We start from the raw sequence: 25,114 nt of genomic DNA on the forward strand, positions 1-25,114 counted from the left end.
ATGTACAGGAGAAAGTGTACTGCAGAACGATCACTGAACGACCCTACACAAAATAGATATTGAACGATCGTCGTCCAATCAGATCCGCCGGGACAGTTGTTCGTTTCAACCAACATTCCTCGTTCATCGTTGTTGTGCATTGTTTTTGTTAACGATTATCGGGCGATCGGTCGTTGGTCGTTCATTTCCAATGATAATTATTGCACGTGTGTATGTAGCCTAAAGCTGCGTACACACTTCCAATTTTTATCGTTCAAAATGAACGATGAATGAACGACGAACGATCGATTGGGCAAAAATCGTTCGTAAAAAAAGTAACCAACGACACCGACGAACGAGGAAAGTCGTTGGAAATGAACGACCGGACCGGCGGATCGGATTGGACGACGATCGTTGACCATCGTTCGTGTGTACGATCGTTCATTGATCGTCCATGGTCTGAGCATGCGTGATGAATGAACGTTCCTGCGGTGCACGTAACTTCCTGTATCGTTCAAACGATCGCATCTATTGTGTGTACAATATCTACGAACGATCGTGTCGTTATCTGTATGTACAGGATCGGTGCTATACGATCGTTCGCAGATATCGTGCAGGATCGTTCGACGTTCGTTTACCAACGATAATAATTGGAAGTGTGTACGTAGCTTTAATCTTAGAGGTGCACAGGAGAAGATTATTCTTGGATGATAGCTAACACATCCTGTGCTTTTAGGGTGAATTTTTGCTTTGATTAGAGTATAGGCCCCTTTTTTTTAAAATGTTTTTAGGGTTCATCGGGCGCTGTGCCCTCTCCATATCTCTCCTTGGATATCAGAAATAATGATCAATCTCTATAGCAACCCATTGTTTTTTTTCCGCCTGGGACATCCTCTTTAAATGTATTGGATCTGGTTTACTCATGCTAAGCCCCGTGGAGCTTTTTCAATAGAAAAAAGAATGCATGTCAATCACTGAGGACTATTGTATAAAAGAAAGACTGTTTATTTATTACTAAGGGTTACTGCATTGCCACTAAGGGCAGTTTGCCCTTAATCAAGATGGCGGTCGCAGCGCTCCATCTATGCCGTAGAGCGCTCCCCGGCCGGCAGTCGTACACTGTCGCTTTGCGGCAGCCGGCACAGCAGAGATTTCATCATGCAGTGAGGTGTGAGTGTGATGCGCGTGTTGAGATCCCTCCCCACCCTGCTGCTGCAGCTCACAGCTCAGCCCGGATCTCTCCGCCAATACAGCCGGCGCTGCGCCCCCACAATACTCACCGCACTTCACCCGGTGACCCGCCAACACCCGAACAACACACCCAGAATGGAGGAGCAGCTGGCGCCCCTCAGACTGGCCGTCAAGGAGCAGGTGACCCCTGTGGGATGAGGGGACAAATGGGGACACGGTGGGGGAATGAGGGACCAGGGAGGGAGAAAGGGGGACACCTGGACGCTGTGTGTAATGGGGGGACACCTGAGGAGGGTCACAGTGACACCTGGGCAGGGGGGGACACCTGGGGACTGTGTGCGATAGGGGGACACCTGGGGAGGGTTACAGTGATACCTGGGGACACCCTATGAAGGGGGGACATTTGGGGAAGAGCAGGGAGACCCCTGGGGACAGAGAGGGCACCTGGTGAGGAGGAGGAAGGAAGGTAATGTGGTACAGGTGGACATTTGAGTCATTGTACATAGAGAACACCTGAGGAGGAGAACAGGGAGAACCAGGGACCGTGTATGGAGGGGAAGCCTGAGGATAACAAATGAAGAAGAGCAGGGGGACACCGGCGGGGGAGGGGATGACAAGACTCGGGGACAGAATACAGGGGTAAGGGGGTGGGTGACACCTGGGAAGAGTGTACAAGGGGGGGATGATGATGACACCTGGGGACAGAGTACAGGTGGGGGGACACCTGGGGAGGAGGAAAATGATGACAGCTAAGAAAAGAGATGACAGCTGCAAGAAATGTGGTACAGGTGGACATTTGAGTCATTGTACACCTAGGGAACACCTGAGGTGGAGAACAGGGACAGTGTATGGAGGGGGAAGGATGAGGATGACAAATGAAGAAGAGCAGGGGGACAACTGGGGAGGATGACAACACCTGGGGACAGAATATGGGGAGGAGAATGAGAACACGTGGGAAGAGTGTATGGAGGGGCGGACACCGGGGAGGAGGATAATGATGCCACCTGGGGACAGTGTACAGAAGGGGGGACACCTGGGGAGGATGATGACACCTTGGGTCAGTGTACAGAGGGGGTGGGGTGCACCTTTCTGACAATATATACATGGGGACAACTTAGGAGGAGAATGACAAGCACAAGGACAGGGTATGGAGGGGGAAGCCTGAGGATGTGGATAACACCTGAGGAACAGCTAGGGACAGTGTACAGAGAGACACCTGGGGTTGGAGGAAGGTGACACCTGTGATGTGTAAATGGGAGAAAACGGAAGAAGGAGGAGGATGATGACACCTGAGGAAGATGGTGACACATGGGGACAGAGTACAGAGAGGGGCACCTGGTAAAGAGGATGATGATGACTTCTCAGAGGATGACAGCTGCAGCAGCTGTGGTGCAGTCATAGAATTTCATAAGGGTACATAGGGATCACTCAGGGAAAATGATGACAACTGGAGAGGATGATGATGACGACGACACCTAAGGAGAATGACAGCCGCAGGAACTGGTACAGGTTGACATATAAATCATTGCACATGGGGAACACCCAGGGAGGAGGATGGAGGCAGCTGAGGACAGTGTATGGAGGGGGAAACCTGAGGATGACACCCCAAGATATAGCAGAGTGAGACACTTGGGGTGCATGATGATGATGACACCTGGGGGCAGTGTACAGATGGGGGACACCTGTGGTGTATACAAAGGGAGATACCATGGGAAGGAGGATAACACCTGGTGACAGAGTACATAGGGGGATATATGGGGAGGGAGGGGACACTTGGTGAGGGTACAGAGGGGATACTTAGGGGTGACAGCTGCAGGAACTATAGAACACATGGGCATTTATGGCAATGTATATGGGGGACACCTATAGATGGGGACTGTCCCTGGAGAAGGTCCGGAAGGTGACCATGCACGTATGCTGTATGGAGGGGTTGGTTACATGGGTATGTGGGGGGTGCAGACACCTCAGTAATTATGGGGTGCAGCATATGGAACCAGATAATATTGGGGTGCACCACACCCATGCCAATAATATTGGAGTGCAGGACCTGTAATACTAGAAGTATAACTGGGGCTCAGATATTGGTACTGGCAGTGGTAGGTGTAGTTTGTTGTGCCTCACACTGTAATCGGGTTTAATTTTGTTATTCGGGGCAGAAGGGGGGTTACATATGAAATGTTGGGGAGACATTTGTACAGCGTCAGGTTGTGAATAGCACGCTTGTTTCTTTTTGCAGGTCACATGGTCATCATTTAGAAGTGGATAGACAAGTAGAAAATAAATAAATGATGTCTAATATATATAATTCTATTTATAATTCGGGTGCTGCGTACGTTCTCACATCTGGGGGGTGATCTGTTCTCTCATCCTGGGGGTAGGGACAGCATTGTCACCCCCTGGTGGTCCATCCTCCCCCTACTTTCCTATGTTAAATAGTCATTGGCTACATTGAATCAATAATGAGTTTTCCTTTTCCCTGTCTTGTATCCATTAGGGTCACCACACAATAAATATTCAGACGTAGAATATTTTTTTATTCAATCCTACAAAAAATGTATTGAAGTAGTGTGTTTGTGTAGAATACCTGTTTCCCCCGGTGCTCACAATGGTTCCTCCTGCTGTCTTGTACATCAATACGCAATATCTGAGCTGATGGGAGAAACCACTGGGTGACAGGGGGACAGATATCCTTACCCAAGGGGGAAAAATCCGTAAAGCCAAGGCTGAAACAAAATGGTGATATTTCATCAAACCAAAAAATTTTAAAGTCTTATCCTTCATTAGTTAAAATTTGAGCAAATCCAGTTCACACAATGTTGGTACACAATGCATGACATCCATGTGCAGTGCATTTGTTGTGAACGCTTTGTAAAGTAGAGCACTAGCATACATTGTGATGTGTTGTGAAAAATCCCCCCCGGCCGCTCTCTTCTCTCCTCCAATGACCTAATAATGACTTCCTCACTCATAACCTCCTCACACGCATTGCTCCAAGACTTTTCTAGAGCTGCCCCGACTCTCTGGAATAGTCTCCTCGTCCTATTCGGCTTGCTCCTACTTTCTGCTCATTTAAAAGAAACCTCAAAACCCAACGCTTCAACCTCACCTACCCGTCTTCTTCTGTCTCCTAAACCCCCACTACTTCCCACCATTCCATATCTCCCTCCTATTGTGTGATACTTCCCCCACCTCCTAGATTGTAAGCTCTTCGGGGCAGGGTCCTCTCCTCTTCCTGTGTCACTGTCTGTATCTGTCTGTCATGTGTAACCCCTATTTAATGTACAGCACTGTGTAATATGTTGGCTCTATTATTATTATTATTATTATTATTAATAAACAGGATTTATATAGTGCCAACATATTACGCAGCGCTCTCTATGTAAATCCTTTTTAATAATAATATTGTGCACCTAGGAAAAATATCATACTCTTTATGCTGCAGTGAATAGATTCCTGCATGCATTATTCACCCAAACTAATCACTAAAATATTTATCCTAAAAACTTTAGAAGACTAAAGATTTCCTTGTAAGTTCCTGTGTATCTGGACAAAATAATAAAGCTGGTTGGGGACACAGCAGGCTTGCGGCATGGCACACAGCATTCATCACCCTGCCCCCATTCATAATGAATGCCATTATGTAGTCCTGTAAACACAGCCGGATGACCTCTCTCTATTCCAGGTTACTGCAGGCCAGATGACTGGGAGGACTCATTCATTCATAGTGTGCTGAGAGCGGGTCACACATGGCCTGCCCATCCAAAAAAAAAATATAAATTGTAAATTGGCATAATGCTCAATATTTTTTTACATCGGGACTCTATGATTGAATATTGTTATTGGCTGGGCTGTCCTGGAATCCCAGAAGAGATAGTTTGTATTTATTTTTATACAGTAAAATATTTTGAAATGGCATTCTAATACCTGAATGGGCACCGATGCCAGGCAAAGAATGCTCAGCAGTGTTGTCCCTGGACCATTTTTAGCCGGGCACACAACCCAGCACATTTCATTAACCCTCTGCATGTTTTTGGGGGGTTACTGAAGAGTTGGGTCACAACACAGGCTGCCACCGGACTTAAAATGGAACCAAACTCCAAAATAAAAAAAATACACTTGCCTTTAATCCCGCAGTTCCGTCTGAAGGTTTCTTCGTTTGGGTCCTGCTTCGTCCCGGTATCTGTCTTCGGCCCGGGCACCGACATCCTCTTCTCTCTTATTCTGGGTTGTTTTTCTGTGCAGGCGCAAGATGGGGTTACGTACATGGGGAAAAAGATTTCTGATATCACTGCGAATGCGTGAAATTGTCATTTTTTTTCTTCCAATAAAGAAAGGGCTCTTTCTGCGCATTCCAGAGATCAGTGCATGCGCAGAAAGAGCAGCCAATAGCCTCCCAGGATGTGTGACGTAGGTATCCCAGGAGGCTTTGTGCTCCCATTCTACCGCAGCGATCAAGACAGAAAGGCGAGGTGCTGTATCCCCTCTTTTTTGGGTGTTGCAAAAAAAAAAACAAAAAACAAAATTTTTGCTTTGCATGAAAGGGTAGACAAAGTAAAAATTTTGAGTTTTGGTCCGCTTTAAATTTCTAGGTTGAATACTGTTCAGTTTGGAAGCAGGTGATAAAAAATGTTATCCCTCTTCTCAAACTGCGCCAATGTTCATTTGTACCACCAGGAGGAGGAAAAATGTGGCAGGGGTAATTAGGTTCTATTAAAGTGGAACTAAAGCAAAAAAAGGGAACAGGAATATTATTTATATTATGCAGTATTTATATAGTGCCGACATATTACACAGCGCTGTACAAAGTCCGCAGTCCTGTCACCAACTGTCCCTCAAAGGAGCTCACAATCTAATGTCCCTACCATAGTCATTTGTCTTTATTACAGTCTAAGGGCAATTTTGGGGGGGAAGACAAATAATCTAACTACATGTTTTTGGAATGTGGGGGGAAACCGGAGGAACACACAAACACGGGGAGAACCTGCAAACTCCATGCAGATAATGTCCTGGCTGAAATTCCAACCTGGGACCCAGCGCTGCAAAGGCCAGAGTGCTAACCACTGAGCCACCGTGTTGCCCACAATAATTTTATTATTGCAGAAAAAACACATTACACCAAAGGATTCCTTGTGAGTGAGTGTGAAATCTGCAGCATTTTTGCATAGATCTTCCTGCATGCTAGGTAATGCAGAACTAGGAATTGTCTGGCCAGATGTTTACTGCAGCATTAACGTGTGGCCACCGCTGTCGGGCGTTAACCGCTAGGTTCTTTTTTTTTTTTTTTAAACAAATTCGCTTGGATAGAACAAAACTGAGTGCATGGGGCTGTGACATCTCCCCTCTCTGCAATCTGAGATGTCTCCTCCCCTGCCACGTTATCCTAAACTTTCACTGCACTCCAGATGAGACATTATAGAGGAGGGGGGATCCATCCATAGGACGCTCACTGTATGCCCAAAATATAAAAGTGATTTACATACAACAGAAGGGAATATTAAAATTCATTTTTGATTTTTTCACATATTTGCTGATAATGAATAAAGTTATTGATTTCAATACCCAAGGCTAGGTACACACGCGCAATAATTGTCGTTGGAAAGGATGTTTCACGACAAAAGACTGCACAATGCGTGAACGAGTGCCGTACATACAGCGCCGTTGTGCTCTATGGAGAGGGGAGAACGACCGAGCTGCACCCGGCTGTGCTCTCCTCACCTTCACTTTCATTACGATCGTTCGTTGGTTATGGATCCACCAGGACAGATCCATGAACGACGAGCGCTGTACACACGCCAGATTCTCGTCCGGTATTACCCCTGTGGTGATTATCGGATGAGTGTGTACGTAGCCTAACAGTAACTCTAAACCCTTACTGAATGATACTTAGGAGCATATTTTACAAAAGGGTAAATGTGACGCTCACCAGAAACTGGAGGTGAATCTTACTGGTGTATGTGTTTTTAATAACAGTGATTGTTTAATTGCAGTGAATGTTTTAGGAAATTTGGTTCTTCTCTGCTTAATTTTTTTCCATTCGTTAGGCGTTATTCCACATTGCAGACAGATCCAGCTCCTTTCAAGACAGTTCCGGATGCCAAAAAAAGTTTTTTCCTTAAAAGTTGTAAAATAAAAAAAAATCTCTACTTCTGCACCCCCTTCCTTTATTAAAGCCAAGGGGTGGTAAAATGGCTCAGTTTTTAGTACTCTTGACTTTGCAGTTTGAGGGTCCCAGGTTCGAGTTTCAGCCGGGACGCTTTGTGTTCTCCTTGTGCTTGCACAGGCACTTAGCTTTCCTCTCCCATTACAAAAACATGCAGGTGCCTTAACTGCCCCCCCCCCCAAAAAAACAAAAAACAAAAAAGCCTTTGACTGTGATATTGGTATTTGACCATGTTAGAGTGCCTGGTTCCTTTGGAACTTTCCTTTATTGGGTCCAGCGCCGTCCTGTAATCCATGTTTGTCCTAGTGCAGAGTTAGTGTCGGGTGCTGCCATCTCCGCCTGTCTTCTTTCTTCTTCAGGCAATGTCACCCCATCTGGCACTATGCAGGCGTAAAACCGGGTGACAAAGTCAGCTGTAAATTGAGTGCCGATTTCACTGCGCATGCCCAAGATCAGACATGCGCAGAAGGAGCAGCCAAAAGCCTCTTGGGATATATAGATGACGTATGTATCCCAGGGGGCTCTGCGCTCCCATTCTGTGGTAGTAAAGTCACAAGTAGAGGGGCTTGTTACTTTTTTTTTTTTTTTTTTAAGAAAGAAAAAGAGATCCTTTTTACTTTACATAAAAGGGTAGATAACCATTTTATATAAATTAAAAATGTTGGTGATAGGTCCACTTTAACAAATGTGGAACAGCAAATATCTACTTTTAATTGCAATGCACATAATACACCCATAGTTTTAATAATATTAATACTAATAATAAACAGGATTTATATAGCGCCAACATATTATGCAGCGCTGTACATTAAATAGGGGTTGCAAATGACAGACGGATACAGACCGTGATACAGGAGGAGGAGAGGACCCTGCTCAGGAGAACTTACAATCTTAGGAGATTGAAGATGACAGGTTAGTGAGGTTGAAGCGTTGGGTTTTGAGTGCTTTTTTAAATAGTCAGAAAGTAGAAGCAAACCGAATAGGACGAGGAAGACCATTCCAGAGAGTTGGGGCAGCTCTAGAAAAGTCTTGAAGCCGTGCGTGTGATGAGGTTATGAGTGAGGAAGTCATTAGTAGGTCATTGGAGGAGGGAAGAGAGCGGCTAGGGGCGTATTTTTCTATCATGGCATAAAGGTAAGTAGGACAAGATTTGAAGGCAAAGCACAGAGCTTGAATTTGATTCCAAGGTGAAATGGAAGCCAGTGAAGAGAACTACAAAGAGGCAGCAGAAGAGGGAGGTGGGTAGGCTGTGTATGGGTTAGGTAGGGTGGGTAGGCTGTGTATGGGGTAGGTAGGTAGAAAGGCTGTGTATGGGTTAGGTGGGTAGGTATGTGGGAAGGATGGATAAGTCTGGCTGCAGCATTCATTATAGATTGTAGAGGAGAGAGCACCTTTTGGATTCATTTCAGCCTATTTGCCTCTTAACTGTCCAGATTTCTCTCTTTGCTGTTTTGGCACAGATTTTTTTTTTTTATCTGTACTAAGTTTGTATTAGGTTCTTATTTTGGGCGGGTTTTGCTTTGAAATAGGCATTTGGTTGAACAGCTTTGCTACTTATTAGCATTGTGGTTTTTTAATCTTTTGTTGTTGCCTGGACTCTGAAGCGTGTAATTACTCCTCGACTGTCACCGAAATGTGACTGCGGTGTCTTCTCTGGAAGACCATCAGGCTGAATGGTGATCACTATACCACCGTGCAGCATTTGCAATCAGAAAGCTTTGCATTGAGTAGGCTGCCCCCATATAGATGTATGATTACAGGCTTACATGTTAAGTCCTAATTGTCCATTTCTTTATTTAGTTATAGGTATATGGTCCTGGGCTGTTTTAATCAGGGGGGTGATTGGTAAATTTTTCAGCCAATGTTCTAAACTCGCACACTGTTCTCCAGCTCCTAAGTTATTATTATTAAAGATATAAATATATATATATAGCTCCAACATATTACACAGCGCGGTACATTAAATAGGGTTTACAAATGACAGACAGATACAGACAGTGACACAGGAGGAGAAGAGGACCCTGCCCCGAAGAGCTTACAATCTAAGAGTAGGGGGAAGTATCACATAAAAGGAGGGGGATATGGAATGGTGGGTGAGTAGTGAAGTTTAGGAGACAAAGGAAAATGGGTAGGTGAGGTTGAAGCGTTGGGTCTTGAGGGCTCTTTTAAATGGGCAGAAAGTAGGAGCAAGCCCAATAGGATGAGGAAGACCATTCCAGAGAGTCGGGGCAGCTCTAGAAAAGTCTTGGAGCCGTGCATGTGATGAGGTTATGAGTGAGGAAGTCATTAGTAGGTCATTGGAGGAAGAGAGCGGCTAAGTTTGCACCTTTTAAGGTCATATTGATGACAGGACAACAATTGTAATGGGTACACATGGCAGTATGTTGGCATTATCAATCATCTTTTCATTGCACAAATGACCAAAAATTATCTTAAGTCTAGGTTGCGTTGATGCATTGGAAGCTGCTTCAAGTTGAAATTTTCTGACATATTTGTGGTTCCAGGAATAGAGTTTTAGCCCCCAAAGTTCACACGTTGCACGCTGGGTGGCAGCGTAAGTGGTGAATGTGTTGGTATGTCCTTTGCCCCATGACTAAAGAAAGCTCTGACTGAAGCAAATTGAACTTTTTCCTAAGTAAACCTCAGTGTTCTCCCTAGCCCCTTTTAGCTGGGCGTACCACCCGGCACTTTTCAGTAATCACCCAAAAGCAGGCGGGAGAGTTGGGTCACAATACAGGGGCTGCCACCCACCTACAATTTCCTCCCACACAGCTTAAAAAAAAATCTGTGTTTAACACCGAAACCTGCACAATCTTTAATCCTAAATATTTAGTTTTTTCCTAATTCCAGCCATGATTGAAGTAGCTGGCATCGTGGCTTTATTTCAGGATGTTTTTGTAGTGTCTTGCTCTTTCATGGAGACTATCATTGTAACCTGATGATTCCAGTTGACGTGAGTCAGTGTCCCATTCACGCTTAGCCTGAGCCCCTGTACAAGTGTAATAACAATGGATTAGAACCTGAAAGTGCCGGCTTTAGCCCATTAAGCTGGGTTACGAGCGGATCTACCGAGTTGAGTGGCTTGGCTGCTTGTAAAGGGGCGGCGTATTCGGTATACTTGAATGACACATCGCTTCGCTTGTGTAAGTCACAGCCCTACGTTGCTACAAGGCAAATTCAGGTCACGTCAGGTATTTTCACCTCAAAACGCCTCCTATCCAGGCTTTTGTGTCAAAGGGCAGTGGGTTTGGGTTATTGAGACCCTCGGGTGACTGCTGACATGCTACAAGAGAGAGCCTGTGATTGGAGAAGTACTGCATGGAAGACTGGGACTGATTGCAGATATATTGCAAGGGGGAGACTGGGACTGATTGCAGATATATTGCAAGAGGGAGACTTGGACTGATTGCAGATATATTGCAAAAGGGGGAGACTGGGACTGGTAGCCGATATATTGCAAGGGGGAGACTGGGACTGATTGCAGATATATTACAAGGGGGAGACTGGGACTGATAGCAGATATATTGCAAGGGGCAGACTGGGACTGGTTGCAGATATACTTACTTTCACCCATTAGTACATTTTTCATCTACTATGACTCCAATTTGCTACTTCATCAGGTTCCCAAAGCTCTGTATTGACCCTCTTCTCTCCATCTTGCAGGGCGACATTGTACGAAAGTTAAAAGAAGAGAAAGCTCCACAGGTCGATGTTGACAGAGCCGTGGCAGAGCTGAAAGCCAGGAAAAGGATCTTGGAAGCCAAGGTACAAATCTTCTCACGCTCAGTGATTCTCAAACAAAAACTTGACAGCTGCTTTTATTGTGCCACGTTGTATTGTACAAAGAACATTTTTCTTGTTGGCACGTAGGGCCATGTTACAAGGTAATCCTGAGGTTGGACTAGCAGGGACCTTGTCTAAGTATTTATAAATGTCTATGGTTGGTGGGCTATATGTGGACATAACTTGATTCTGGAGTAAATGTCGGGCTGTAAGGCTGTTTCGGTGTTCCCCCGGCCTATTTTAGCCAGGCACACCACCTGGCACTTTTCAATAACCACCTGGATGTTTTTGGGTGGTTACTGAAAAGTTGGATCACAATACAGAGGCTGCCATCTGCCTACAGCATCTTCCCACCCAGCTTAGAGGAAATTCTGGGGGGTACACTGCATTTGATTTCATACTGTGGCTTAGTACAACTAACAAATAATAAAACCATCAAAAGTGCTGTCTGGATTATATTTAGGTAGGGTACAGGCCAGCTTTCATGGACGGCTTTATAACATGACTCTGGGGTTACATTTGCTCTGACGGAGAGAATACAACTGGAAAAACACACATATGAGGCTCTGAGAGGTAAAGCAGAATTTATGGTGTAGATTCAGATTTCTAAAAAAATGTCCATTTCAATCTTTTACATATTTCATTTGCGGTTTATGGGCTTCTGGTGCAGATTATCACATAACATGCTGTTACACGTGACATTTTTAGCCCACCTATCTTAATTCCACCATGCACCATTTTCATATTCTCACTTCATAAAGCAATTTATACTCCACCATCCAGACAAAAATTTGGCCTTTAAAACCTTCATGTTTACCAGATTCTTCCCCAATTCATCCTAGAGTCATAAAGTAGCTGAGATCACAAGACACAATAGGAAAGGTTGACAGCAGCCGAAAAACCAGCAGTCCCTGTTACCTGCTGTCATGTATTAGCTAGTCCCATTGATCTGCTATTTATGTTTTATAGGAGTTGTCTCTGCAGCCCAAGGATGATATCGTTGACAGGGCCAAAATGGAAGACACACTTAAAAGACGCTTCTTTTACGACCAGGCTTTTGCCATATATGGAGGTAAGTCGTGGTAATGACTCAATTTGAGCTTGATGAAAATCATGAAGATATGTGCAAACACCTATTGCCTTTCCTAAATAATGATTGCCAAGGTTGCAGTTGCTACAGGTAAATGTAGCAATCTTCCCCATGTCACTGCCAGTGGTAATACTTGGCATGGAAGGATTTTAATAGGTGTACTGAACGCCGTGGCCATGAGTGTGTTTAAAAAATTTTAGTATATAGTGACTCTGTCACCCCTATGTGCAAGTCTGCTCTGTGCAACCACCTCCACACGCCAGGGCTGTTTGGCTCCTCCGGGGGATTCTGGGACCATAGGAATGTCACTCAGGATAACCGCTGGGGTGCATAAGGAAATCACACATCCAATCTTTTCTCCTGCACTGAATACAGAAGCACTCTGCCCTGAGTATTATTTTAGAAAACAAGGTGGGGGTTTCCTCTGCCCTCTACTGTAAAGTATTTCACGTTACAGCCTATTTTCATTCAATGCCACAATGAGACTGCGGCTTCCCGTTGTGTGATCCCTAAATAATTACATTTATTTAATAAATCTGGGATTATAAAAAGCTGTATGTTGTGACAACAGACTACGCTACCTGCCTTTCCTCACAAAAAAATTCACAGTAAACACTACAACCCAACTCTTGAATGGCTGGGAAATGTACCATGTAGTGGGTCCTTCCCATACTACATGGGCTTTTTTTAAAATTTATGTCCCCTGGTTAGGTTGACTAACGTCAATACTTACAGTGTAGGACAACAAGGGCCCACCCACAGTCTGGAGGACTACAGAGTGCCCTGGTTTCCGATGGAGTGAGGAATACGGCACGTATTTGTGTTTATCCCACCCCGGTCAAATGAGAATTAACCCATTCATTGCTGGAATGACACTACTAAACAGGTACATATTAGAACAGCCATGGCTTTGATGCAAATCCTTCCTTAAATAAAATGAATAGGAATTATTACTTAACGTTCCCTCTGACAGCAGAACACTGCTTTTTTAACAGGAAATCATTATGGCTGTGCCGATCCTATGCTATACTTTATGGTTCCTCCACCTTCACTTCATTACAGGATACTGTAGCAAAGTGAAGAGCAGCAAGAGGTACCAGTGAGAGCTGCCGGGGACACAAGAGATTGATAAAGAACTCGGACAAACAGATATTCTGCATTCTTGACGCCAGAGAATGTTTGTGACAGACAGCAATTTGTACTTTTTAAATTTTGTTCCTTCTGTACTGGCAGATTTCTAGAATTATTAGTGTCTAACCATTGGTTTTCTACTGCAGGGGTCAGTGGATTGTATGACTTCGGGCCTGTCGGATGTGCTTTGAAAAATAACATCATCCAGACATGGAGACAGCACTTCATACAGGAGGAGCAGATCCTGGAAATCGACTGCACCATGCTGACCCCAGAGCCTGTTCTCAAGTAATTATTTTTTTTTCTCAATCTGTATGATCAAAGGCCATCTATTTTGTGTTCCTGCCAGGTCCCCAGCCCTCTGAGTTATTATTATAATGCCAACATATTACACAGTGCTGTACAACGTTTATAGGTATATTACTAGCTGTCCCTCAGAGGAGCTCACAATCTAATATCCCTACCATAGTCATATGTCATTACCACAGTCTAAATTGGGGGGAAGCCAATTAAAACTTATCGCATATTTTTGAAATGCGGGAGGAAACCGAAGTACCCGGAGGAATCCCACGCAAACACGAGAAGAGCATGCAAACTCCATGCAGATAGTATCCTGGTCAAGATTCAAACCTGGGATTCTGCGCTGCAAAGGCCAGAGTGCTAACCACTTAGCCATCTTTCTGCCCATTGGGTGACAAAACGAAGCAAGCTAGAATTTGTAGCAATTTTTTCTATTTGTTGTTCAGTCACTTCAATAGATAGCCTACCTGGCCATCAGGATAGTGTGAAAGGCAAACCCTCTACATGCTAGAAAGTGACAAAACTTTTGTATGTGAAAGTGTCTTAATTAGTTAAGTTAATATATCATGAATTGTCACCAATACCCTCTGTAGTGGCTGGCAGAGTAAGGAAAGTGTCCAAGGCAAACCTATTGATTTGATGAAGTTGTAGAGCTGATATGTTTTTCTAGATTTTTCTCATATATTTAATATGCAAATTCTGTTCCTTTACCTTATTTATGCTTTTTGCTTACACATAGCATCCTCCCTCCATTTATATTTTAGGACATCTGGACACGTTGATAAGTTTGCGGACTTTATGGTGAAAGATGTCAAGAATGGTGAATGCTTCCGGGCTGACCATCTTCTAAAAGGTGACAAGTTGAAGCCGACATTTATATAAACATCTTAGTCTTTATCTTTCTTCAATGACCCCTCACTTCACTGCTCTCTTGACTCCTCTTTCTTTTCAGCCTCTCACTGCTTTTAACCTGTAGAAATGTTTGTATTTGTAATATGTGACAATGCCAATGGTCTTGACATTCTAAAGTTTGTATATTTGACAGCTCACCTCCAGAAACTAATGTCTGACAAAAAGTGCACCGCAGAGAAAAAAGCAGAAATGGAGAGCGTGTTAACACAGGTGAGGAGGGATGTTTGGTAAGCTCCTCTGAATGCATCTGATTGGTTGCTCAGTCATCATAAATTTAAAGCCCATGTACATATTTGCAAAAAAATTTGCTCTATTGGGCTTATTTATCAACCAACAGCTGCAGACATTTGCTGCCCGGCTTGTAAAAATCTAATTCTGGGTAGTCGGTTTGTATGCAGTACCACCACTTTGACCTGATTGAAACTCTCACATATAGCAGACCCTGCTTGCCATTAGGTCTGTGAGACATAAGTGGGACCCTTGATCTAACTAGAGAGGAGGTTTTAACATTTTTATTTTATTTAAATTGTAGCTTACATATACTTTGATCAGGCATAGTTTACAAAAGATAGGTACTTGATATCTAATATTTAGCCAATCATCAACCATAGCACTTTCCTCTACAACCTTGTCTTTTATGAAAAAAATCTCTTTATATTTAAATATAAAGTAATAGACCTTATTGGACTGCAGATATTTTTTTTTTTTAAGTGGGAGAAGGGTCAGTTGACCCAAACTACTATTTTACAGTTTTGATGATGGAGTGTTAACCCCTAATCCTCTGTCTGTTGCTTAGATTGTCAAAGTTTGGATGTTGTGTTCCCATTTTGTTGTGTTCATCATTTTTGGATGATCAGATATCTGATTGGCTACTATTTAAACACATTTGTTTTAAATGTAGAGTTTTTAATTTTTGTAATATTCTTTACACAGATGGATAATTACGGGCAACAAGAACTGGCAGATCTCTTCGTCAAGTACAACGTGAAGTCTCCGATAACATTAAATGACCTCACCCCTCCTGTGTCGTTCAATTTGATGTTCCAGACCTCAATTGGACCTGGGGGCAACATGACAGGGTGTGTAATCTATTCTTCACTATGCTTAATATTTATTACACTCATGCTATTGTTAAAAAAAAATTGTGGACACCAAAACCTCTTACCTTTTATGAACTTGTTGGACGTCCCAGTCCATAACCATGGCCAGTAATATGGGCAGTAGCCCAGCATTTTAACAAAGCTGAACTATCCGCTGAGTCAATGTTGGTGCTCAGTTTGATTGCATTTGTCATCAAGCTTTTGATCTGTCCACTTTCCCACCTCTAGGTATCTCCGACCAGAAACTGCACAAGGAATCTTCCTCAACTTTAAACGGCTGTTGGAATTTAATCAGGGAAAACTTCCATTTGCTGCTGCTCAGATTGGAAACTCTTTTAGAAATGAGATTTCTCCACGTTCAGGACTCATCCGAGTTCGGTAAGTAAAGTTTTCTCGTATTGTTCAGCATGGACTATGGCAGACTTCTGGTATATGCTGTGCATGTGGGAGGTTAGACAAACTCTTAGTTCATCTTTGCATCTTGCAATGCTTTCCTTTTTTCCCATGTTTGTTTTTAAATTCTCCAAGTACCGTAGTTGAACTACCAAAGCGTTGAACTTCCGTAAATTTTATTAAGTTCTTATCTACATAAGTGAAAGATTATGGCCTACCCTTAACGTCAAAGGCTGCCCCCCAGATACTGAATAGATTGAAAAAAAGAAAGAAGGCTGAGGGGGTTTCCTATTGTAGCCAAATTTTTCTTTATATAAAAGGAATTGGTTACATTGTTCAAAGGTACAATTATTCATAAAGATAGGTAGTAGAAAGTGGATATACAAATGCAAAGTGATAAGACAAATTTTTAGCAATATAAGTGTTGATATTCAAACATAGAAAAGTAAGTGATAGTAGCCGTTTAAATATCCGAATGTGAACACGCTGAACACGTCAAACAAATCATACAACTCCTAGCTTAGTTTTACATTTATGTGGTACATTGTGAAGTAAGAAATGCTTTCTTCTAAAATGTGCTTGTTTTGTGTTCCCTGCAGAGAATTCACTATGGCAGAAATTGAGCACTTTGTGGACCCCGTTGAGAAGAATCACCCCAAATTCCAGAATGTGGCAGACTTGAACATCCTACTGTATTCCTCCAAAGCACAGCTTAGTGGAGAGTCGGCACATAAGATGAGGTTGGGTGACGCTGTGGAACAGGTACGTCACTTGGTCAAACAGCAGCTGTGTTCTGCATCGTTCTGTATATTTGAAGGAACTGTTACATTTTCTAGAATGCAGAAACTACTTTTTGAGAGGTTCTCCAATGTCATTTAAACCAACGCCAACCTTTCAGACCTCACAGACCACTAAATTCACAATTTTAAATCCTGCAGACCAGTAATATGAATTTTTTAAAAAAGATAAATAGATTTCTAAAATAATGATCTTTCTAATGGTTCCAACGAGGACTGTGGAGGATCTGATTTATTGATCAGCTCACGGTTAAGTGACGTATTACTATTGTTACTATTATTATATTAGTTTCATTATCTTAGGTATGTGTCTCACTCCTTATGGGTTTATTTCATTTGAATCTAGGACCAAACAAGAAATGATAGTTATCAAGGTCAAACTATTTGATGCCAATAAATATAACCGTTAAAGAAAATGCACAGTTAAGGTCATACTTGCTTAAAAAAAGCATCTGAGAAGCAAACAAATAAAATAAAACAATCGGATGAGAATCGGTATTCGCGGAGCGGCGTGACTTTTGGCATTGGTTGCCTCATACAAATTAGGACTACACTGACGTCACGCTGCATCTCCCTTGTTTTTCCGTCTCTAGTACAGTTTGTGAATTTAGTACAATATCAAGACGAAAATTCTGATTCAGAATATAAGAATTTATTACATTTTTTGTGGACTACCAAAAGTTTTCTCACGAGCCACTGGTTGGCACTACTGACTTAAACTCTCGTCATAATTAAAAAGGAACTAAACTTGGCTCCCCTCACTCAGTGCCACAACTAAAATCCGGCCTTCTTCCAGGTTCAGGTAGGTTAGAATAATGTAACTCTTGCACGTGTTGTAGGATTTCATTCATTTCTAGCACCAGGGTGTGCTGAGATTGTTTACTGAGCCGCAAGGAAACATGTTTTTTTATAGAATAGGGATGCAGTGATAGGGATGAGCACAGCAGGCAGAACATGGTTCTTTGGTTGGCCAGTAATCCTGAAGAGATACTGCTTAGAATAGATCTTTAATAGTAAACTAGTGCAGCCTCATCTTTCAGAGACACATGTAAGTTGTTAAGTTGTATTGTCACTGTAACCCTCTGTAGAGGCTGTTCTATCTTGAATTAACCCTGTGTTGAATACAAAAGGGTTACTCTGTAGGCAAGTAAAGCACATAGATTGTAAATGATCAAAGCCTTTAGGTTTTTTTTTTTTATTTATTTTTTTTATAGTATCTTTGCTACCTGGCTGTTTAATGTGTTTTACTAGCACTAAACTAAGTCCTGAGATAAGACGGAGTCTCAGTCCTATACTTCTATTAGATTAGGAGAAAATACTATACAAGACTAGTAATCCATAATTTATAAACCTAATGCTGTTCCTATGAACAGCCTGACATTAGAGATTGTAGAACCTGTTTGTTTAGGGCAGAGTTTGTGACTTGTTTGGAATACTGTAATAAAGTAAAACATCTTACCTTTTTTTTTTTTTTTCCTCGATCTCCAGGGTGTAATCAACAACTCAGTCCTGGGATACTTTATAGGAAAAATTTACTTATACCTCGTTAAAGTCGGCATATCACCAGAAAAGCTAAGGTTCCGACAGCACATGGAGAATGAGATGGCACATTACGCGTGTGACTGCTGGGATGCTGAAGCTAAAACCTCTTATGTGAGTATCGGGAAGAGTTTATTATTATTATTACACATTATTTATATAGCGCTGACATATTACGCAGCGCTGTACAAAGTAAGCCTTTTCCCTAGCTGTCCCTCAAAGGGGCTCACAATCTAATGTCCCTACCATAGTCATATGCCAATAATACAGTCTAAGGTCAATTTTAAGGGAAAGCCAATTAACTTAACTGCATGTTTTTGGAATGGGGGGAGGAAACCTTCGCAAACACAGGGAGAACCTGCAAACTCCATGAAGATACTGTCCTGGCTGAGATTCAAACCTTGGACCCTGAGCTACAAAGACGGGAGAGCTAACCTACCTCTCTCTTTATAAATTTACTGGACTGTATTGCTTTTGTACAGTTAAAAATCCTAATCATAGCAAAATAGCATAGCTCGGTGCAGGTCCTTCAATGAAATCACCTGACATGTACTGGTGTACAGATCAAACTGCAGTTGCTCACATATCCTAAAATATATATTACATCAGTTTTTTTTTTATTCATTAATTGAAGCTCGTTCAAACAGGAGCACACACTTTACCACTGGGACCGTATGTGCTGGTGTGCATTTTTGTACTGTAATGCATTTTTTCTTTTCTTTTCTTTCCAGCTGGAGTTTTGCTTTAAAACCTTTTCAGAAATTGCTTACCTGTCTTTTTTTCTCTGCAGGGCTGGATAGAGATCGTCGGCTGTGCTGACCGTTCCTGTTACGATCTTTCCTGCCACGCCAGAGCCACAAAGGTGCCACTTGTGGCTGAAAAACCTCTTAAAGAACCCATATCCTTTTTCAGCTTCCTGGTATTTCAAATGTTTCTGGTCAGACGTTGTAATTACAGCTATAGGATAGCAATTTGATGTTATGCGTCTTATAATTACAGTATCAAATGTTAGAAGATTCTCTCAACATGTGGCAACTTATTTAAATAACTCCCCCACTTCCTTTAAGGTGGACCTAAACTGACAAACCCTCCAGGAGGTAGTACTTAACTCAGTCCTGGATTAAAGGAGCAACAGACTTCCACTGTTGCGGGACTGTGGCTTATGTTAGTTATCACTCTACATTAGATCATCTTCTGGAAGAACAAGCACAATTTTTATTATTTGCAGGGAAAGGGAAACTTTTATAATATCATTGACTTAAAGGACATTGTGGAATTGGAGAGTGTGCAGAAAAGGGAAACTAAACTAATAAAAGGAATAGAGGAACTGAATCTATTCTCCCTTTTGAAAAGACATTTAAGGGGGGATAAGATCACCCTGTATAAATATATAAATGGGTTCATATACAGAACTTTCTAAATATTTATATTGCAATCAGAGGCTAAAATCGGCTTTGCATAAAGTGGGGCCTGTTAAATATACCATTAAATGTGTTTTTTAAATGCAAAAAATAATTCTTGTGAGCTAATATTTTCATGCGCTCTACTTGTGCTTCAGCAGCCTTCATATTATTCACAGTACAGAAGTATCCATAAAGGCTCACATATGACATTCTAACAGGACCCATATCCTAAATTAAACAATAGCATCCTTTACCCTGCCTGAATAAATCCTCGTACATTTTACAGTCAATGCTGTAAAATTAATATGCAATATATATGCATTTATTATAAACTTCACACATTTCATTATATTTTTTAAACCAATATTCCTTAACTCCAGTGCACAAAACTGTAAATGTTGTCCAGTTTGATGGCAATAAGGGAGCAATTGGTAAAGCGTACAAGAAGGACGCCAAGCTGGTGATGGAATATCTTGCCATTTGCGATGAATGCTACATCACAGAGATGGAGAAACTGCTACAGGAAAAAGGGTGAGCATTGATTTTATTTAAATGGAACGTTATAAAGGTTTTGTAAATTCCTTCCCTTTGTAATGTCAACTCACCAGGAATTAGCAGGAGATTGATAAGAGGCTTCTGGCCTGGAGTTGATACCTTGCTGGCCCGACAAATGCAATGTTGCAGCTGTTTTGCTAGTGATCAGAATGCTGCAGCATTTTGGGCCTGTGAGTGATGCTATGTTAATAAATTGATGTCATCACCTTATTAACCTTTTTATCTAGACTAGGGAAATGACTGTGAATAAAAAAATTTTCATATTATGTCATTCACTATCCAGCCAGCAGATGTCTCTCTGGTTTTATTTTTACTTTATTAGTCTTTTTATCATAGTAATGCTGAAATAAGTGTTAAAAAAATCTTCTGATACACAATGCTTTGGCACTGACTAACCCTTTGCTAAACCACTGTGGAGTTTACATCTATATGAGATATATACATAACTACTGACATTCACTTCAAACAATAGAGTTGGTACTAAGGAGCCCAAAGTGTGCCAAGAAAATATACTCTGCACCATTACATCACCACCAACCCGATCCGTCTGTACAAGGCAGGAGTAATCCATGCTTTTATGTTAGATGTCAAATTCTGACACTACCATGTGAATATTGCTGCAGAAATCTGTATACATAGCAACTGTTTGTTACATAAAATACATGCGTAATAAAGATATGTCATGAAATGGATATATGCCATCCAATCAACACTATACAACAAGGGTAACTGTATAACAGTAGAACTGTGTATACTGTGTAACAGTAGAAGCTGCATTAGCAACAACCTTTTTGTTCAACCCACTGAATTAAAGCTGAAAGTCTTCAGTTCAGTTGTTTCATTTAAAATTAATTGTGGTAATGTATAGAACCAAAATTAGAAAAAAAGTTGTCTCTGTGCAAATATTTATGGACCTAACTGTAATGCTGTCAATGATTTCTGCTGTCATGGTTGCTGAAGCTCCCATTTGATCTGCATAGATTGGCTGGCTGCACTCCCCACTCCCCTGTCATATGCTTTTCTGAGCACAATCCACCACAATACCATCCCATTCATAATTCTGCCCACCATCATTGTTCATGTGCCAATGTATCATGGGACTTGTGGTTCAATTAAGTCACCGAATAGGAAAAGTATGCGATGTCAGAATCCTCCGTATTTCCTGAATTTACTCAGAGGTAAAATGAAAGTGATGACACCACAGGGCATTAACACTTGTAATTAAAAAGTAAAATTTTTTTCCTTGTGGTTAGGGTCAGTCAACTGTAGGAGAAAGTTACAAGGATCCTGGAGTGAGAAAGGCCTAAGGATTTCTGGCCAATGTCGCTCATGGGCTTGCAGAACATACAATGATATGATCACTGCTGGGAAACCATTTTCTAGCATATTTAATGTTTACATTTATTAGTGTGACTGTATCCAACACTTTATTCTAAAATGTCATTTTATCGACTTCTATTCTGTTGCAGGGAATTCACTATAGAGACCGAAGGGAAGACTTTCCTGCTGACAAAGGACATGGTCAGCGTGAAGAGGTTTCAGAAAACAATACATGGTAATCTTATTGTCTTATTACTATACTGCACAGTGTTTTCTGTTACTTTATGTATCACTTTCAATGTTCTCCTCAGCCCCTTTTAGCTGGGTGCACCACCTGGCACTTTTTAGCAACCACCCGGCTGTTTTTGGGTGGTTACTGATGGTTTTAGTGACAATACCGGGGCTTCCATCCGCCTATAATTTCTTCCCACCCAGCTCAAAAAAATTTCTGGGTTGAGCACTGACTTTGATCTAAGGGGGATTTAGATGGCAATTTGTCAGATCAGATTCCTTAAAAGGCCATTTGCCAGCAACTTAACCTCCCTGGTAGTAAAATTATTTTGTATTTTTAAATGTCAAATTGGTACATTTACTAATACTTCTAATTTTAAATTTGCTGCCCCCCGAAGCACGCACACCGCCCAAACACACGTCGAATGCCGGACGGCATCTGCATCCCTAGCCTCGTGTCTCCAATGTTCACAAGCAAGGATGTGAGGCCGGGGGACGCAGATAGCGGGCATCACCAAGTAGCCACAGATTCCGGTCCAGCATAGCTGGAGGACATTGCAGCCTTGTGAGGACCAGGTAAGCCCATGATTCAACCCCAAGTGTGGCTCAGGGTTACCACTTTTTGTAATTAAATTTCACCCCAAGACACATTTGGGATGACTGCCAGGTGTGTTAAAGCGCAGGGAAAAGCAAGAAAAATCAAACATTTTAACTGTTACTTGCAGTGGTCACACTAGGAAGTGTGACCACTTCAAGGGAGACAGTCCATGAACTGACTACAGGGACATGATCATCCTTTGTTATTTCATGCATCCAGGGTCAGGTTAGCTCATCTGCTCCGATACCTGGAACATGAACATACGACTGGCACATAAACATTAGAAATGTACCATAGAGCAATGCAAAAATGTTGACCTGGTCCGTGGCATTCCATTTCTTTTAGTATGTGTGGCTTACCATGTAAAGTGGTTGCAGCAGAATGCAATATGGGAAGAAGGTAAGCCAGTGGAGGCAATGTGACTTATAGGATCTACTTCTAATATCTAAGTGCCAAATATCTCAGGACCCCTTCAGATGTCTTGTAGAAACTATGCTCCAACAGATCAATGCTGTTATGGCAGACCAGAGGGACCTATATGTTATTGGGAAGATGGTTTATGCCTAATTTTGAGTATATAACAATACATTAGGTGTTGGCCTGAAAAGCACAGCAGCAAGTGGCAACTAAAGACTCCGGTGTGTGTCTGTACCAAGTTCAACAAACAAAAATGGCGGCCTCTGAAAACCAGCAGTAAAGATGTACATGGGCAGGACTATGCAGAACATTACAGACTGGTTCTTTTTATTCCAGAGTTCAGCTTTAAACCTAAGCCTGCATAAAAAGAAAAAAAAAACAATTCTGTTATGTCAGAGAATTGTACCTCGAAAGGTTCATTTCTTTCTTTAAAGATTAATTATTATTCTGTGTAATGATGTTTTTCCTGTCCATATTCTGCATTGTGCACATTCATCTCATTATTCATCCTCTTTATTTTCTATTATCTGTTGATTGAGGAGATCTGCTTCCAGTTCAGATTGACACAAACAAATTTCATCCACCATGTCCTTGTGCCATGTTTCCAGATGCAGGAACGGCACTACACAACCAATCAAATTCCCCGACCGTGAGAAGAATAAGTCAGTGAATTGCATTGACCTGCATCCCACGCGCGTTGCGTTTTGTTGCTGGGCCCGCTTCCATTCAGTACCCAGGAACCTTGACTGCGCAGCAACCTTTCAATACGGCTTTTAGTAGTCGTCATGGAAACTGCCGGGGATCGGGTTCAGGGTCTACATCTCTAAAACATTCAATGTTCACTTTTGTTAGCTGAACATTATTTTAAAAAAAGTGAGTTTGATTTCAAGCAAGGATTACAGGTAGTAATTAAAGGGCCATTATACCAGGAACATTTTTTATACACTTTTACAGCATTCATAGGCCAATAAACTACATGGCTATGGGGTTTAGGTTTTTCTAGTGAGGGGGGGGATTGGTAATTCTGGGGTATACAAAGACCGTTTTACTAACCATTTGGGGAAGATCCTTTTATTGTAGGTCCAGTAAGACTGTCCCCTCGGTATTATGTGTTCGGTGTGCAGGACTTTGATCTTCCTGCACAGTACATGGGCCACAGTCCTACTAAAAATCCAATTGTGTGCAAGGTCTGTTCATTCAACATCAGTATCTGACTTCTCAAAAATCTTTTTTTTAGCTTAAACCGGAACTAAACTAAAAGAAAAATCCTCACTTTTACTTCTGCAGATCCCTCTGGAGATTTTCTGGTTTGGGTCCCGCGCTGTTCTGGAATTCTCCTTGTTCCAGAGCAGAGGAAGCGCCAGATGCCGCCATTTTTGTCCACCTTCTGGCTACATCACCCAATCTCACACTGCACAGGAGCGAGATCGCATGATGTAGCTTGCTTTAAACGGGGGGTAAAAATAGAGAGCCGATCTCAATGTGCATGCTTGAGATGGCGTTTCCCCCCCCCCCCCATCTAGGAAAAAGCCCCTTCTGTGCATACCCAGTCTTGGGCATTCGCAGAAGCAGCAGCCAGGAGCCCCCTGGGGTACGTGACATGGGTATCCCAGGAAGCTCTGCTCAATTTCTCACTAACACCACAAAATCTTGTTGAAAGTCATTCCAGAAGAAATGACTATATCACTGCTCTATATCACTGTCCATGATTTTGTGATAGGATGCCCCAACAAGCTTCTATAGGTGTGATGGTTCCAGGTGAGGTTTTTTGCCATAAAGTAATTTTTTAAATTGGCCTTCAAAGTATTTTGTTTAATTAGTCTAGAAGTATGCATACTGAGGGCAACAAGCATGTATGCTATGGTAAAGTAAGGGGAGGAGTGCAAAATTCCACCATAGTTTTGGGGTGATCTGTGTGGGAACAGTAGCTTTTTTTAATTGACATGTTTCTGGTTATTCCATAGCATATTTGCCAGAGATGTCTTTGGATTCACATCATGTGCCTTAAAAAAAAAATTAAAAAGAAATACATTCTTTAAAGTGGATTTTTCATTGATGGATGATGTCAGCGCCACTGCTGATAAAATTCTTTAAAATGCTACATGACTGGTTGGTGTTCTGATCCTTTGCTCTTTAATACAGTGTCCTCCCGAGCCCTTTTTAGCTGGTCGCACCACCGGGAATGCACCTGCATTTCCCATGAGACCACGCTATC

The 25,114-nt window shown here is 42.1% G+C and overlaps 1 protein-coding gene across 1 annotated transcript in view; it reads left to right on the forward strand.

Moving 5' to 3' along the window:
- Nucleotides 1-1,136: 1,136 nt before the first annotated feature.
- GARS1 (glycyl-tRNA synthetase 1) overlaps nucleotides 1,137-25,114 on the forward strand; it is a 28,838-nt gene continuing 4,860 nt past the window's right edge. The window contains exons 1-13 of the mRNA XM_072412976.1: nucleotides 1,137-1,350; nucleotides 10,994-11,095; nucleotides 12,083-12,185; nucleotides 13,481-13,622; nucleotides 14,399-14,487; nucleotides 14,680-14,756; nucleotides 15,480-15,625; nucleotides 15,875-16,024; nucleotides 16,639-16,801; nucleotides 18,325-18,489; nucleotides 19,166-19,278; nucleotides 20,169-20,309; nucleotides 21,803-21,888. Of these exons, the coding sequence (XP_072269077.1) occupies nucleotides 1,159-1,350; nucleotides 10,994-11,095; nucleotides 12,083-12,185; nucleotides 13,481-13,622; nucleotides 14,399-14,487; nucleotides 14,680-14,756; nucleotides 15,480-15,625; nucleotides 15,875-16,024; nucleotides 16,639-16,801; nucleotides 18,325-18,489; nucleotides 19,166-19,278; nucleotides 20,169-20,309; nucleotides 21,803-21,888 (1,669 nt within the window). The 5' untranslated portion in view covers nucleotides 1,137-1,158. The remainder of the gene's footprint in view (nucleotides 1,351-10,993; nucleotides 11,096-12,082; nucleotides 12,186-13,480; nucleotides 13,623-14,398; nucleotides 14,488-14,679; nucleotides 14,757-15,479; nucleotides 15,626-15,874; nucleotides 16,025-16,638; nucleotides 16,802-18,324; nucleotides 18,490-19,165; nucleotides 19,279-20,168; nucleotides 20,310-21,802; nucleotides 21,889-25,114) is intronic.

Source organism: Pyxicephalus adspersus, chromosome 5, assembly GCF_032062135.1.
Source record: "Pyxicephalus adspersus chromosome 5, UCB_Pads_2.0, whole genome shotgun sequence".
NCBI classification, from domain to species: domain Eukaryota; kingdom Metazoa; phylum Chordata; class Amphibia; order Anura; family Pyxicephalidae; genus Pyxicephalus; species Pyxicephalus adspersus.